This window comes from Podarcis pityusensis (assembly GCF_964106645.2).
Source record: "Podarcis pityusensis genome assembly, chromosome: 6".
Lineage (NCBI taxonomy): Eukaryota > Metazoa > Chordata > Lepidosauria > Squamata > Lacertidae > Podarcis > Podarcis pityusensis.
In genome coordinates, this window is record NC_138030.1 from 77,202,834 (window position 1) to 77,217,632 (window position 14,799).

The 14,799-nt window shown below is 44.3% G+C and overlaps 2 protein-coding genes across 4 annotated transcripts in view; one reads left to right on the forward strand and one right to left on the reverse strand.

The window, feature by feature from the left end:
* DPH5 (diphthamide biosynthesis 5) overlaps window positions 1-7,241 on the reverse strand; it is a 31,992-nt gene extending 24,751 nt beyond the window's left edge. The window contains exons 1-3 of one of the 2 annotated variants that reach the window (XM_081008817.1): window positions 7,082-7,241; window positions 1,547-1,761; window positions 1,339-1,463 (exon numbers count right to left, since the gene is read on the reverse strand). In XM_081008817.1, coding sequence (XP_080864943.1) covers window positions 1,339-1,463; window positions 1,547-1,681 — 260 coding nt within the window. In that variant the 5' untranslated portion in view covers window positions 1,682-1,761; window positions 7,082-7,241. Of the gene's footprint in view, window positions 1-1,338; window positions 1,464-1,546; window positions 1,762-5,397; window positions 5,529-7,081 lie in introns of those variants that run through there. The other variant, XM_081008816.1, reaches the window with a different exon arrangement.
* Window positions 5,563-14,799, forward strand: part of LOC308478735 (glyoxal reductase-like) — a 64,656-nt gene continuing 55,419 nt past the window's right edge. For both annotated transcript variants that reach the window (XM_081008802.1, XM_081008801.1), the window contains exon 1: window positions 5,563-5,701. In XM_081008802.1, coding sequence (XP_080864928.1) covers window positions 5,581-5,701 — 121 coding nt within the window. In that variant the 5' untranslated portion in view covers window positions 5,563-5,580. The remainder of the gene's footprint in view (window positions 5,702-14,799) is intronic.

Here is a 14,799-nt window from a genome sequence, read left to right on the forward strand (position 1 = left end):
ACTCTTGAGAGTCCCATGGACTGCAAGAAGATCAAACCTATCCATTCTGAAGGAAATCAGCCCTGAGTGCTCACTGGAAGGACAGATCCTGAAGCTGAGGCTCCAATACTTTGGCCACCTCATAAGAAGAGAAGACTCCCTGGAGAAGACCCTGATGTTGGGAAAGATGGAGGGCACAAGGACAAGGGGACAACAGAGGACGAGATGGTTGGACAGTGTTCTCGAAGCTACCAGCATGAGTCTGACCAAACTGCGGGAGGCAGTGGAAGACAGGAGTGCCTGGTGTGCTCTGGTCCATGGGGTCACGAAGAGTCGGATACGACTAAACAACAACAATAACAACATTTGTAACTTTTTAAAAAACAACCCAGAAAGTAACATAAAGCGTCTTATGAAATAATATAACAGCAAATCCAAAAAACATCATAGCATATATAAAAAGGCAGGTCTAATACAACTCACCTCACTAAAAATAGGTAAGAGGCCACAAGTATACATAATACCCTCTAAAGACTGGGTAAAAAGAAACACTTTGGCCTACCGCCTAAAAGTTGCTAATGATGGTACCAGGCATGGTTCTCTGGGGAGGACATTCCACAATGAGGGAGCCACCACTGAAAAGGCCTGTTCTCGTGTCACGTTAACCTCTGCACCTCCCTTGCAGGTGACAAAGGTCCTAGACAGAGGTGGTCCTTGAGGTATTGGGGTCCTGAGTTGTATAAAGCTTTATAGGTCAAAACCAGCACTTTGAAGTGAGCCCGGAAACTAATTGGCAGCCAGTGAAGCCATGCCTGAACTATTGTTATAAGCTCAAACTGTCTTGCTCTGGTCAGCAACCTGGCTGCTGAGTTCTGCATCAGCTGCAGTTTCCAAACGGTCTTCAAAGGCAGCCCCACGTACAGAGCATGGCAGTAATATAATTGTTAGATCAATTCAGAGTCCGAAACCCTTGCTGATCCACTGCAAAAACCTCAAATATCAGTCAGTAGGTCCCGATATACCCTTCTGCCCACCCTTGATGGCGGCAGCCAGTTTTTTATATTCAAAAGAAGCATAGCTGCTTCTCCAAAACCCTGGGTGGGCTCAAAGCCAACATGTTTGAAAGTCAGTCCCTGCCACATAAGCCAAGCAGAGGTTAAGGCAGCCTTTCTCAACCTGTGGGTCCCCAGATGTTGTTGAACTACAACTCCCATCACCCCTAGCTAGCAAGGCCAGAGCTCAGGGGTGATGGGAGTTGTAGTCCAACAACATCTGGGGACCCACAGGTTGAGAACCGCTGGGTTAAGGTTTAACATGCCACTGGTAACAGGAATATTTAGAGGTGTTGCCTCCCCTTACCCAAAAGGATCTCCAACTACAAGAAAAGCCACGTCACATTGATGTGCACCCTTCAGGATTGTATCTGCTTCTTGTTCTACAGTTTCTCGGTCGGCGAGAATCAGCTCTTTGCCATAGAACTCCTCCTGGGGGAAAAGAATGGGGTTATTATTTCACCCAGAGTTGTATCCCACCATCCCTCCAAAGAACTTAGGGTGCATCTACGTACCAGTGCTTCCTTTCCAACAGTGAGGATCGATGTGTAGGCTTCCAGGTACACTCGGCTACACTGCTTTATTACCTCCAGGCCTTTAACTGTAATATCTTTGGCATCTCCAAGTCCAAGTCCAATCAGGTAAAGCATTATTATTATTTTATTATTATTATTAAATTTAAGGAATGGAAAAGAATAGACACCAATTCCAGGGTGGAGGGCTTTGTAACCTGCCAAAAAGTTGAAACAGAACAAAAAAGCAATCAGAAATTCAGTACATCATTGCTGTTAGTTAATGGAACATTGTAAATAATTTTGTAAATAATTTTGTTCTGTGAACTGCCCTTTGTTCTGTGAACCGTCCTGAGACCTTCGTGTATAGGGCGGTATATACATTCAATTAAAAACAACAACAAAATAAATAAATAAGGTTTTCCCCAGCAGAATTTATTTCTAGAATTACAGGTTTCCCTAAGCAGTAAAAGAAGGTGGTGTTGTTGTTTAGTCATTTAGTCGTGTCCGACCCTTCGTGACCCCATGGACCAGAGCACGCCAGGCACTCCTGTCTTCCACTGCCTCCTGCAGTTTGGTCAGACTCATGTTTGTAGCTTCGAGAACACTGTCCAACCATCTCGTCCTCTGTCGTCCCCTTCTCCTTGTGCCCTCAATCTTTCCCAACATCAGGGTCTTTTCCAGGGAGTCTTCTCTTCTCAAAAGAAGGTAATATTTATTTATTTATTTACGGCTATTAGCCCATAAAGTATGTACAAACATAAAAGCACAGAGGCATAAAGCCGGTATATTCGGCACCAGAAGGTGAAAACCAGAAGGTGAACACCATGATGCAGGGGTGGGTCATTGAGCAGAGCCAGGTAACAGCTTGGGGCCCGGATAGCTCCAAGGGACGGATCCCAGAAAAAGGAAAACTGAAGACGAGATCCGACATGCACTCTCTTCAAAACTGTCCGATTAGTTTTTGATGTTGTTGTTGTTTTTGGTGGTTTTTGTGTGTGAGATAACCGCATTCAGGAATCTCGCCACCTGCAGAGTTACAGAAGGATCTGTATCCTGCAAAAGTAGTGCGGCATGTGACTCAACAGGCCTGCCAACCAAGCGTAGTAAAGCAGGACCCAGGAATTTAGTCCTGGCTATGCTATGTAGGGGGCAGTTGAACATTATATGTGGGAGAGAATCAACAGTTTTCCCGTCACACCCGCATAGCGGAGACACCAAACCCTTGGAAAATCTGTGGCTCAGCAGGTTCGATGGAAGGACATTGAACCTTGCACGAATAAATGCAAGTCGGTGTGGTACAGATGAAAGAGATGACATGTATGATGGAAGGCCAAGTGGTGGGGTTATTCCGTGATACCTGGGGGAGCAGACACCCCCACCCCCGGCGAGGTTGTGTTGGTTTTCAATGTCTGCTAATCTTTGCTCAATAAGGCTTTTGGCTGAGCGTAAGTTCATCTTTAAGGAGTCCGCTGGAGAAATTCCGATGCTCAGAAGTTTGGCATGGATTTTTCCTACCCACGGATTGACAAAGTCGTCCCGCCAGAGGCACTGAAAAAGGTAATGGTCGGGAAGCCTATGCCAGCTGGACAGCCAATAACCAAAGACTCGCTTCCAGATGACAGTCTCCAATGATGCAATCCTTAACTCCAGACGTATGGCTGCGTTGCTCACACACATGGGGAGTTTCAGGAGGCGACGGAGAAACTGATTCTGCAATGTCCCCAACGATGTTAAATTGGACCCTGGGGCCCAGAGCGGGGCAGCATAACAGAGGGTGGAAACCACTTTTGCATGGTACACCTTCAATGCAGAAGGGATGTGGGAGGCTCCGTCGGCTGCAAAAAATTGGAGTAGAGTATAAAGTATAAAGTATTGTTTGAAGGTAATATACGGCTAATATTTATTTGTCACCCAGTGCAAAACATCTCTAGGTGAGTTATATACCAATTAAGAAATCATCAAGTTTTGCAATAAAGCAACAATACCCCTCCTCTAAAATTATATACAGCACAGGAAACAGCAGTAAGCATGGTAGTCATATTCCTACAAAAGCATGGGAGAAGAGGTAGGTTTTAACCTGGCGCCGAAAGGATGTTACTATCAGTTTCATAGATGCAAAGCCACAACCGAAAAGGCCCTGTCCTTTGTTGCCATCCTCCAAACCTCTCAGAGAAGCACCTGGATAAAGGGTCTCAGGTGATGGGTATGTTCGAGTCAGGAGATGCGTACTATTGGATACTGGGGTCCATATGGTGCATTTTGGTTAAACCAGCACTAAGAATCGGGCTCAGAAATGGATTGGTAGTCAGTGCAGCTGCGCCAGAGATGGCGTTATATGCTCCGATTGCTTTGTTCTGATCGGCAGCCTTGCTGCAATGGCAACACGCAGAGAAGCACTGCTTCGTCCTCCCCCTCCTTTCCCCAAAGCCAGCCAAGTAAAGTTGTGGCGCTAGGAAACACACTTACCTGGGAGCAAGCAACGCTAAATTCAGTGCACCTAGAAGCAGGTTGCATTTCTACGCTGGACTGGCACGAAACTCATGCTCACTGGGTGACTTTTGGATTGCCCATTCTCTCTCTCTCTCTCTGCCTAACCCACCTCGCAAGACTGTCGGGAAGTAGCAAATTGTGCGCTCTCCTGGACTGCTTGGAGGGTGAAAAAGCGGGAAAGAATAGGAGAATTGTATGAACACTTAATTTGGAGTTCCAGCCCCACTACGCATGTGTAAACGTGGGTTGCCACTTTTGTTCTGGCAAAATATGGGGCGGGGCATTGTGGTGCTGAAGTGACTTCAAAGCTACCCATTACAATCTATTGCTGCCTAACACAAAATGGCCCCTCAGGCATCTGTCACACTCCCTCCCTGACACACACACACAAATTTGTAAATCTGCTTGTGCTTGGCTACCCAGAGCTTAAATACATACGCGACCTTTCACACATGACCCTTTCAAACGTGCATCTTTGGAAAGACCCAAATCACAGGTTTGCAGAGATGGAAAGGGAGCCAAGGGTCATCTAGTCCAACCCTCCCTGAGATGCGGGAATCTCACCGAAAGGGAAAGACAGCACAAGACTGTATCGATGATGATGATGATTTATTGAATTTTTATACCGTCCTATACCCGGGGGTAAGGGACGCGGGTGGCGCTGTGGGTTAAACCACAGAGCCTAGGACTTGCTGATCAGAAGGTCGGCGGTTTGAATCCCTGCGACGGGGTGAGCTCCTGTTGCTCGGTCCCTGCTCCTGCCAACCTAGCAGTTCGAAAGCACGTCAAAGTGCAAGTAGATAAATAGGTACCACTCCGGTGGGACGGTAAACGGCGTTCCCATGCGCTGCTCTGGTTCGCCAGAAGCGGCTTAGTTATGCTGGCCACATGACCCGGAAGCTGTATGCCGGCTCCCTCGGCCAATAAAGCGAGATGAGTGCCGCAACCCCAGAGTCAGCCACAACTGGACCTAATGGTCAGGGGTCCCTTTACCTTTACCTTTTATACCCGGGGGTCTCAGGCTGGTTCACATAATAAAATCAAGATATAAAACCACAAAATACATAATAAAAATAAAAACAACCACCTAATAGCACCCCCCAGCCCCGAACGCAGCACGACACCGTACCAATACAGGATATACACTGGGATACGGGACAACCCCTAAGGTGGCGACCTCGGCTAAGACACGGGTCTGCAAGCTTACGTGAGAACCCCCCCCCACCATCATGCACACCTGTGCACGCGTCAATATGCAAAGCACCGATTAGCACCGGCTGCTGCGGCTCCTGCCATTGGCCGGAGAGTCCCATCACTCTTCCGGCCCCCCCGCCTGCTCCCGCCTCCCCGCTCGGACTCACACGTGCGCCGCCAGCGGAGCGCTTCTCAAGCCGCCGCCGCCGCTTCCGGGCATCCCCGCCGCTTTGCCGTAAAGCGAGCGGCTTCGCGACAGTTTCGCGGCGGCCGGAGCCGAGAGGCCGAAGGAGGAGCGGCTCGTCGTGTGGGGAGGAGGAGATGAAGGAGGCGGCGGCGGCGGCGCGCGGATGGCGCCTGGGCCGCTGAGGTGGGAGCGGCTCGCCATGAGCGCGTGGGCGGCCGGGAAGGCGCTCGCGGGGCCCTCGGCCCGCCTCGCCAACGGCCTAGAGATCCCCATGCTGGGGCTGGGTAAGTGCGCAGGTCGCCCCCTCGCTCGCCTGGTGGATGACACGCACTACATTCCTATCATAACATAACATAACATAACATAACATAACATAACATAACATAACAACATAACATAACATAACATAACATAACATAACATAACATAACGTAAGCCACCCCTCGCTCGCTTTGCTAATAACACTCATTATATTATTATTATTATTATTATAATATAATAAATATGATATAATATAATACAATATACTATATTATAACATAACGTAAGCCGCCCCCTCTTGCGCTTTGTTGATGACACACATTATATTCCTATAATATAATATGATATATTATAGTACAATATACCATATTATAACATAACGTAAGCCGCCCCCTCATGCGCTTTGTTGATGACACTCATATTTCTATAATAATAAAATATAATAAATATAATATAATACAATATAACATATTATAACATAACATAAGCCGTCCCCTTCTGCACTTTGTTGATGACACTCATTATATTCCTATAATATAATATAATAATATAACCACACACACAAAACCCCGTTCCCGCCTCTTTTCCCTCTCACGAATCACAAAGCGGCTTGCAAACAAGAAAGGGCAACGGCTTAAGGAAGTCAAACCTTGAAATGATTGTATAATTAATGAAATGTATAAATTTGAAAAGTATAAATAAAAACTTGAAAAAAAAGAAAGGGCAGCAGCATGAGCGGAACAAACAGCATTTTGTCCTTGCAGTACAAACCCTATGGGATAATCGACAGATCACCTGCAATGGTTTTATTTGCTTTATTGCATTCACCATCATCATATGCCCACCTTTGATCTTCCAAGGAACCCTGTCAGGTAGGTTAGGCCTCTGGATACTTGGGAGTGAAAAGCAATAGGTCAGTCCGTCTGGCTGTTAACCAGAAGGTTGGTGGTTTGAGCTCTCCCTTACTGGGAGCCTCGTTTCATTAAGGAGATGTTTGGATGGTGATACTTGGCTCTGTGACCGTACCTTAAATCCTGTTCCTCCTCCTGTAGAATTATTCCCCCACACACAACCCAAGTACAGAAAATTGTGGGGGAAAGAGGGCTTTTGTTTTTGTAGATGTTGGCAGTGAGGCATCAGAAAATGCTCCTTGGTGATGTAATATCTCCTTGCTGGTCCTCTTTGCCTTAGTTAATCACTTTCCTTTCATCAGTCAAGCATCCAAACATCCCGTGATGATAATGATGAGGATAATGCTAATTAGCCTTTCTGTAGTACACTTCAAGTGTTCAAAGTGCTTCACCATCTTAATAACCCCTACATAGTAATTAACTCAAAAAATGAAAGGTGGGTGGAAATTCGCATGCATAATAGGCAATGAAAGGGAGCATTAAAACCTTTACCTGTGGCTAAGAGAAAAGGAAAGGGTTATTTCTCTGCCTGTCCATGGCCACTATGCTTCATCAGTTCATGGTGATTCAACAGCAGCATAGTATTCACCAGCTACTTGCATTCAAGAACTACATAAAATTAGCAGGAGGTCACTCTTCCCTAGTTGCTCAGGCATGCGAGTTTTCATTATGAAGTTTGGAAAGTCTTTTTCTCTCATCAGTGGAGCAGAGCAAATAAATGTTCTTTCCCTAGCTACGCCCCTTTGAGAAGTGGAGAAAGGGATTATTTTGTTCATTGAACTGCAGTTGATGGGGGGGGGGAAGGGCTTCCTTGCAGTACGACGCACTCGGCTTTCTCTGGAACTGATCCCGCTGTTAACTTTTTAAAAAGACTCGCACACCCTGCAGCTATCAAAACTGGCATCTGGGTTGGCTGCTCAGCAGAGCCCAAGCAATAAGAACTTGCTCTATGTCTGCTAAAATTAGTGGCAAAACTCTCGTTGATAGTAAGGCACTCCTTGCTGAGGTCTCAAGTAAAATCCCGAAGAGCAGTGTCCTCTTCCTATTGAAAGAATATTTGAAGCTGGTATTGTTGTTTAGTTGTTTAGTCGTATCCGACTCTTCATGACCCCATGGACCAGAGCACGCCAGGCACGTCTGTCTTCCACTGCCTCCCACAGTTTGGTCAGACTCATGCTGGTAGCTGTCCAACCATCTCGTCCTCTGTCGTCTCCTTCTCCTTGTGCCCTCCATCTTTCCCAACATCAGGGTCTTTTCCAGGGAGTCTTCTCTTCTCATGAGGTGGCCAAAGTATTGGAGCCTCAGCTTCACAATCTATCCTTCCGGTGAGCACTCAGGGTTGATTTCCTTAAGAATGGATAGGTTTGATCTTCTTGCAGCCCATGGGACTCTCAAGAGTCTCCTCCAGCACCATAATTCAAAAGCATCAATTCTTCGGCGATCAGCCTTCTTGATGGTCCAGCTCTCACTTCCATACATCACTACTGGGAAAACCATAGCTTTTACTATACGGACCTTTGTTGGCAGGGTGATGTCTCTACTTTTTAAGATGCTGTCTAGGTTTGTCATTGCTTTTCTCCCAAGAAGCAGGCGCCTTTTAATTTCGTGGCTGCTGTCACCATCTGCAGTGATCATGGCGCCCAAGAAGCTGGTAGAAAGTGGGAATTCAGGAGCTCTGTGGGTGTGGGAAACCTGAGTAAATAATACGTCAAGGCAACTGCAGTATCTGAAATGCTTAAGGTGATTCTGTGCTTGTGTGTCATTTAAGATGATGAGGAACAAGTTTTGTTTTTAGGGATATTCGTCCAAAATTACTGATCTTCTTGAGAAATCCCAGTTAAGCCTCCCAAGGAACTCCAGGGTCCCTAAAACACAGTTTCAGAACTGCTGGTTTAATTAAAATCTGCAGAATATCTCCTCTTCTTGAAACCCCTTTGAAATAGGACCACATGGTGCTCATCGTACACTCTAATTCTAATAAGTAAGGAGGCGTCACTTCCTGGCCTTTATAAAGGCTTCTGTGGCCTTGTACAACTTCTTTTTAAAAGCTTCATTGCAGCATAACAGCTAAAAACAATTGGGGAAAAATAATACAGCAACAAGAGCAGCTTTTTGGAAGCCACGCGGTGCATTCAATGTGCCTTTATTGTTGAAAGCCATTGTGGGAGGCGAGGGACTTAATAAATGGAATCTCCTGGTGTTTAAGAAGTATTTCATTAGTTGTAGTCTTAGCAAGATACTTCTATAAGCATTTTATTAAATTACAGAAGAGAAACCCGTAGTTGCAAAGCTGTTCACCATGTAACATTTCTGGAACTTTATATGATACATGTTCTTAAAAGAATGACCCTGGTTTCTGTGGCATTTTAAAAGCTGCCTTTTAAACATTGCACAGTTTTTTGTCTCCTTATTGTGAAGGGGAAATTTTTGTTTTGATTGGACATCCTTTATTTAAATAAAAAAGAATTCTGGTTGACGTAATTATTAGAATTTCAGGGTTTTAAGTAGCACGAGCCTGTGAAACAACATGCTGCCAGAATGCTAGTGTAGTACACAGGGTTCTGAACTTAGCTCAGATGGTTCTGGGTTCCAGTTCCTGAACTTAGCTCAGGTGGTTCTGGGTTCAAATTCCTGCTTATTCTTGACTGAATGAAACTCAGTCTCTTAGCCTAACTTAACTCCTAGCAGATAAAATTGAAAACCATCCTAGATAAGATTCCACCCCCACCCCCCTGTAACTTCTCGTGGTGTTTCTCTGGGGGAAGTATCCTGGCAATACTAAGTTACTATTTTTTTCTTGGATTCTACTAATTGTTTTGGTGAATTTATTCCTGTTGTTTGCTTTATTTATATGTTATTGTGTTTGATATTATAGCTATTGCAGTCTTTGTTGTTTTTTATATGTGATTATTGTGAGCTGCTTTGAGCTCTGTTGCTGGAAAAGCAGAATACAAGTATTAAATTAAATCAAATCAAAAAGTACAACTTGGTTTATCTACGCAATCTCTGAAAGATCCAGAATATGATGTTAACTATAATATTCATATATACTAGCCAAATGAGGGGAGATGTATTCAGATAGGTTGTTCTCAGGGGTGTGGAAAACCTTGGGAACAGAGGGCGCAATGAGTAGCAGGAATTGACAAAACTGATGTGCCTTGTGCTATTGGAAGCCCTTGTACAAGTCCAAAGTCACCATTAGACACAACCCTGAATGTCTTTCACTATCCAGAGTAGAAGAAAATAAATCTATTGACATAAATAGCGCAATCCATTCTGTTAACCTGAATTTGCCATGATGAAGGAAGATCAGTTCATGAGGCTTTGTTAGAGTTTTTGTTTGTTTGTTTTTGACTTTGTGAAAAGCATCTGGATATGGTGGAATAAATTCAGGGGATTTTACAATATAAGAAACATATGGCCAAGTATTTTCTTCTGGCTGCTTTCTAATGCCAAGGATTTGTGGCTAGCTGAGCAATTCACTCAATTATAGCTTGTGCATACATATTTGAAAAATAATGACAATAAAGGAAAGGAAATTCATAAGCCAAGTTGCTATCCTGAAGTTGTTTTTATCAGAATTATTCTTAAGCAATTTCAGGCACAAATCCATATGATCTGCTGTGACACCCACCCATCCCAAAGCCATGAGTTAGTATTTTATGGGAAAGAATTCTTAAGTTTCAACTAATTTTATTGGTAGCTTGGTCAATTAAAATAGTTCTACAAACTATTTTACAAGCTTTATTTTTTTTAAAAAAAATGTTTGGTTTTTAACTAATTAATGTAGCGTTGTGAACACACCAACATTATTTGCTGAATTCTTGCATTATTATTTTGATTGAAGATGGAGGGTGTACACCCTTGGCCAAAGTATGCCCTTTGTCCTGGCATGTACAGCTTTCCCTAGAAATTTGATATTGCTGCTGGGTGATTTCCCCCACCTGTAGTCTGGATATGGAATACTTGCTGATACTGCTTTCTAACACAGGAAAGGAGGGGAGGGTTATTTCTGCATCACTTCCATTTCTCTTTCTTCCACTCTTCTGCCTATGTGGAGGAGTCGAGGCTTTGGGAACAACATTCCTTCTTGTTTTTGAAACCGTTTTGCTTGGGTAGCTTTCCGGTTTGATACAGATCCAAATGGTGCTACAAAATAGAAAGGGGTGGAAACTTTTAATTTGAAATGAGAGCATGTTTCAGTTTTTATTCCATTATCCAGAGTCAATTAGTAGCAAACTGTTAACCTAACCTTGAGATTTCAGGATTGTATCGAATGCTAGTCCTACACACTCATGGAAGTTAATGGGCACAACTAACAGGTTCATTCCTTTCGATGGGTCTGCTTTGGAAGGAACTGAGTTGGCTACAACTCTGAAAGTTTCAACAAAGTAACTTCAGCTTGTCACAATCATAAAAGCCCATCGTACCTTCTTTCCCCAGTGTTTCCCCAAACTTGGGTCGCCTGCTTTTTGGGGGGACTACAACTCCCATCATCCCTAGCTAGCAGGACCAGTGACCAGAGATGATGGGAGCTGTTCAAAAACAGCAGGAGACTCAAGTTTTGGAAAGCTAGGATGTGGCACTGCTTTGCCCGTGCTTCTCTGGGGTTTTCCTCCAGTCTGCTGAGGTGAGAAGCAGAAAGTGGTTCAGATAGGCAGAAGCCAGGCCTGTGGATACAGTGGTACCTCTAGATGTGAACGGGATCTGTTCCGGAGCCCCGTTTGCATCTAGAAGCAAACGTAACTAGCGATGGCATGTCTGCGCACGCATGCGCCACTTTTTGCCGCTTCTGCGCATGCGCGTGACGACATTTTGAGCGTCTGCGCATGCGCAAGTGGTGAAACCCAGAAGTAACACACTCCATTACTTCTGGGTTCCTGCAGAGCGCAACTTGAACGCGCTCATCTCGAAGCACATTCAACCCAAGGTATGACTGTACTCCTTCTGGAGTCAAGGAGTATCACCACTTAACTACCGTATTTTTTGCTCTATAGGACGCACCGGACCATAGGAGGGGGAGAACAGGGGAAAAAAATTCTCCCCCTCTCTGCTCAGCACCCCTTCAGTGAAGCAGCAGGAGAAACAGAGCCCCTTCCATTTCTCCTCCCGCTTCGCTGAAGGGGCGCTGCGCAGAGAGGCAAAACTGTGCAGCGCCTCTCCAGCGAAGCAAAGCCTGGAAAGCAAGAGTGATCTGTGTGCACCAACCCCTCTCGCTCTCCAGGCTTCAGGCGGCCATCTGCAAGCCTTCGGAGCACGGCGGGAACTCCTGTCGCGCTCCGAAGGCTTGCGGATAGCTGCGTGAAGCCCCCGGAGTGCAGCGGGAGTTCCCTGCGCTCTGGGGGCTTCAGGCGGCTTCAGCAAAAAGCAACGCGAAGCCTCCGGAGCATGGGGGGAGCTCACCCTCTGCGCTTTGGAGGCTTCGCATTGCTATTGCTGAAGCCAAGGAGCCTGCATTCGCTCCATAGGATGCACACACACTTCCCCTTCATTTTTGGAGGGGGAAAAGTGCGTTCTATAGAGTGAAAAATACGGTACTTCCTCGTCCACATGGCACAGATTGACCAATTCCAGTCTATTCTGTGAGTCAGCCTAAGAGCAATTGAAATAGGTAAATGCTTCCTATGGTCAGTCTTCAATACTGTGCTTCATACAGAACTGAAAAAGGCTTTGTAGAAAATGCACAGCCGTGCAGTTTGTTTCTTTGTAAAGTGTTGGTACACAAAGTTGTTGGACTGTTTCAACACATGGTTAATGTCCTTAAACCTGATAACTGTGTTTGTCTTTCTCCCACAGTACTTCTAAAATCTAGGGAAGCTTTCTAGCATTCCCCCCCTTTCACATGCCACATTTGTAGTTCATGGCTTTTCTTTCTTAGCCAGAGGCCCTGTACAAAAACGGGACCTGAATGGCTGTATCACGTGAGGCTGCAACTTGGGTTGCAGCCGTTGTGCCTTCAGCTGAGTCAGGGGGAGAATGCTGATTTTCTGCTCCCCTTGGGTTTGTCGGTGCTTCTTGTCAAGGGAGATAGCTATGGTATGTAGATGGCTGAATTAAAAATACCCCCCCCCCCCAAATAATGCATATCAGAAAGTTGCACTTGCAGGTTGCTTACCATGAAATCACAGAAGAATAATCAATGCCTGGCTTAGTTTTTTTGCTTCTCAGTTTAAAAGGGAGAAACGGGTAAGGCAGTACCACTTAGTAAGCAGTCTTTCTTGAATGAGATGGTAGCTTCTGAATTTTATGTAGTGTACCTTTCCTTTTGCTCTTGGGGAACCAAAGAGCATTAACATGCTGCCCGACATATTTAGGATATATTCTTGCTTTCATGCACCAGAAGCACTCACATTACTCCCAGGTAAGCGTGCATAGGACTGCAGCATTAATGCCCCTAACTACATCTTTCAGGTTTTCATATACCATTGTATACTTAAATAGCAGAATTGTAGAAATAGTAAATCAGGAATCACAAAATTGGGCTTTGAGCCATTTGCTGTTAAAGCATATCTTCCTTATCCCTGAACAAAGTGAATGTCTTGGGGCTAAAGTAAGTTGGTCATTTTAGTTTGGCTTGCGCAGTTGGGCAGGGAAGGTATATTCTCATTGTCTTCCCCCTTCCAGAATGTTCTGTGAACCAAAGTAAATGGGTTGGCAAGACTGTTAGGGAAGAACAAAAGCATACTCCTTGCAAGAAATTGGGTCACCACCAGCTTTAGTTCCCACCTTAGCTGTGACTGCAAATATGTCCCTTTATTCTCTCCCATGACTGACATTTATAGGGGGAAGGAAAAGTGGGAGATAAAACTTACTCAGTTTCTGATGCTATGTGCCTATCCTGCTGAATAGGACCCTGCATGTGTGAATGAAACTAAAAGGCTTTGTTTGGACATAAACTCAAGTTTATTACAAGAACAAGCTGCACCAAAGCCTTGAACTTGTGCATTTGCTTCCCTCCTCCGGCATGGCCACAAGGAGGAGATCAGAAGCTTTCACTTCCGTTTTTTGCTTAATCACAGCTTGTTGCAATTAATCAAACCTTGATTTATCACAACAATGGTTTGTTGAAACAACCCAATTTTGCACTATAGGCTATTAAGCTGATTTAAAATAATAATAATAAATAAATAAAAAATTAACCACAGTTGTTTCAGAATAAGGCTAAACTGTGGTTAATCAAAAAGCAGAAGTGAAAGCTTCTGATATTCTTGCAGTGACACAAAAGGAGGGTGCATGAGTGTGAGGCTCATTCTGGCTCATTCTCCTAATTCTAAATTATAGCTTATTGTTACGTTCAAACACAGCTAATGTATCGTCCTAAGTAGGAATCATTGCAATATATGGGTGCTCTCCCCCCCCTCACAGCACAGCCATGGCACTATAATAAAAAGGAATTTTGCTAGTTACATGATGATGATTATATTTGATTTGTATCACACACTCTCTCATGGGCTCAGCATTTTTTATTAATGTTAGTATTCCTGCACCCTAGGGATATACAATTTATGGCAGTATGTAATAAATATAAAAATGTGTGAGATTAACACAGAATGCATTAGTTGTTTACAACTGATTGTACTTCTGTTCTACACACTGATTTAACTGCAGCAAATTTTCCCCAGGAATACCGTGAACTGCAGTTCTGTGAGGCTACTGAGCCTTCTCTGTTAAAGATCCTTAGTCTTCAGTATGCAGAATCATAATGTAATTATTATGCTATTAGTCAGATGTAATAGCATCCCTTAGGTAGAAAAAGTGCCACAACTACTGCAGTTGAGACATTAATTGTCTCAGGATATTTAATTGTGTCACAACACACACACACAGTATTCAAAATAGGCAGAAAGCTGAGTTAGTTTACAAATTTCAGACAGGTAATTTGAAGGCTTAGTCTTAGAAGGAAAAGAATTTATCCTGTGCTGAAAGTAAAAAAATCTGTGAATTCTTTTGATCTCTCTCATGTGAAAAACAGATCCAACAATACTTCTTTGGTTTCTTCCTATCTTATGGTGGGAAGAAAAGGAGAACAGGGAAGCCCAAGAATCCGTCCAGGTGTAAGAAGTACTGGAAGTTATTTCAATTGGCTGTAACAAAAGGAGTAGAGTGGAAATCATTGAAAACTGGTTCACACCAGCAATTCTTCGTGCACTATTAACTGTTCAGATCTAGGCACAAAACATTATTCTGAGGAGAAAAGGTTTAGTGAACCC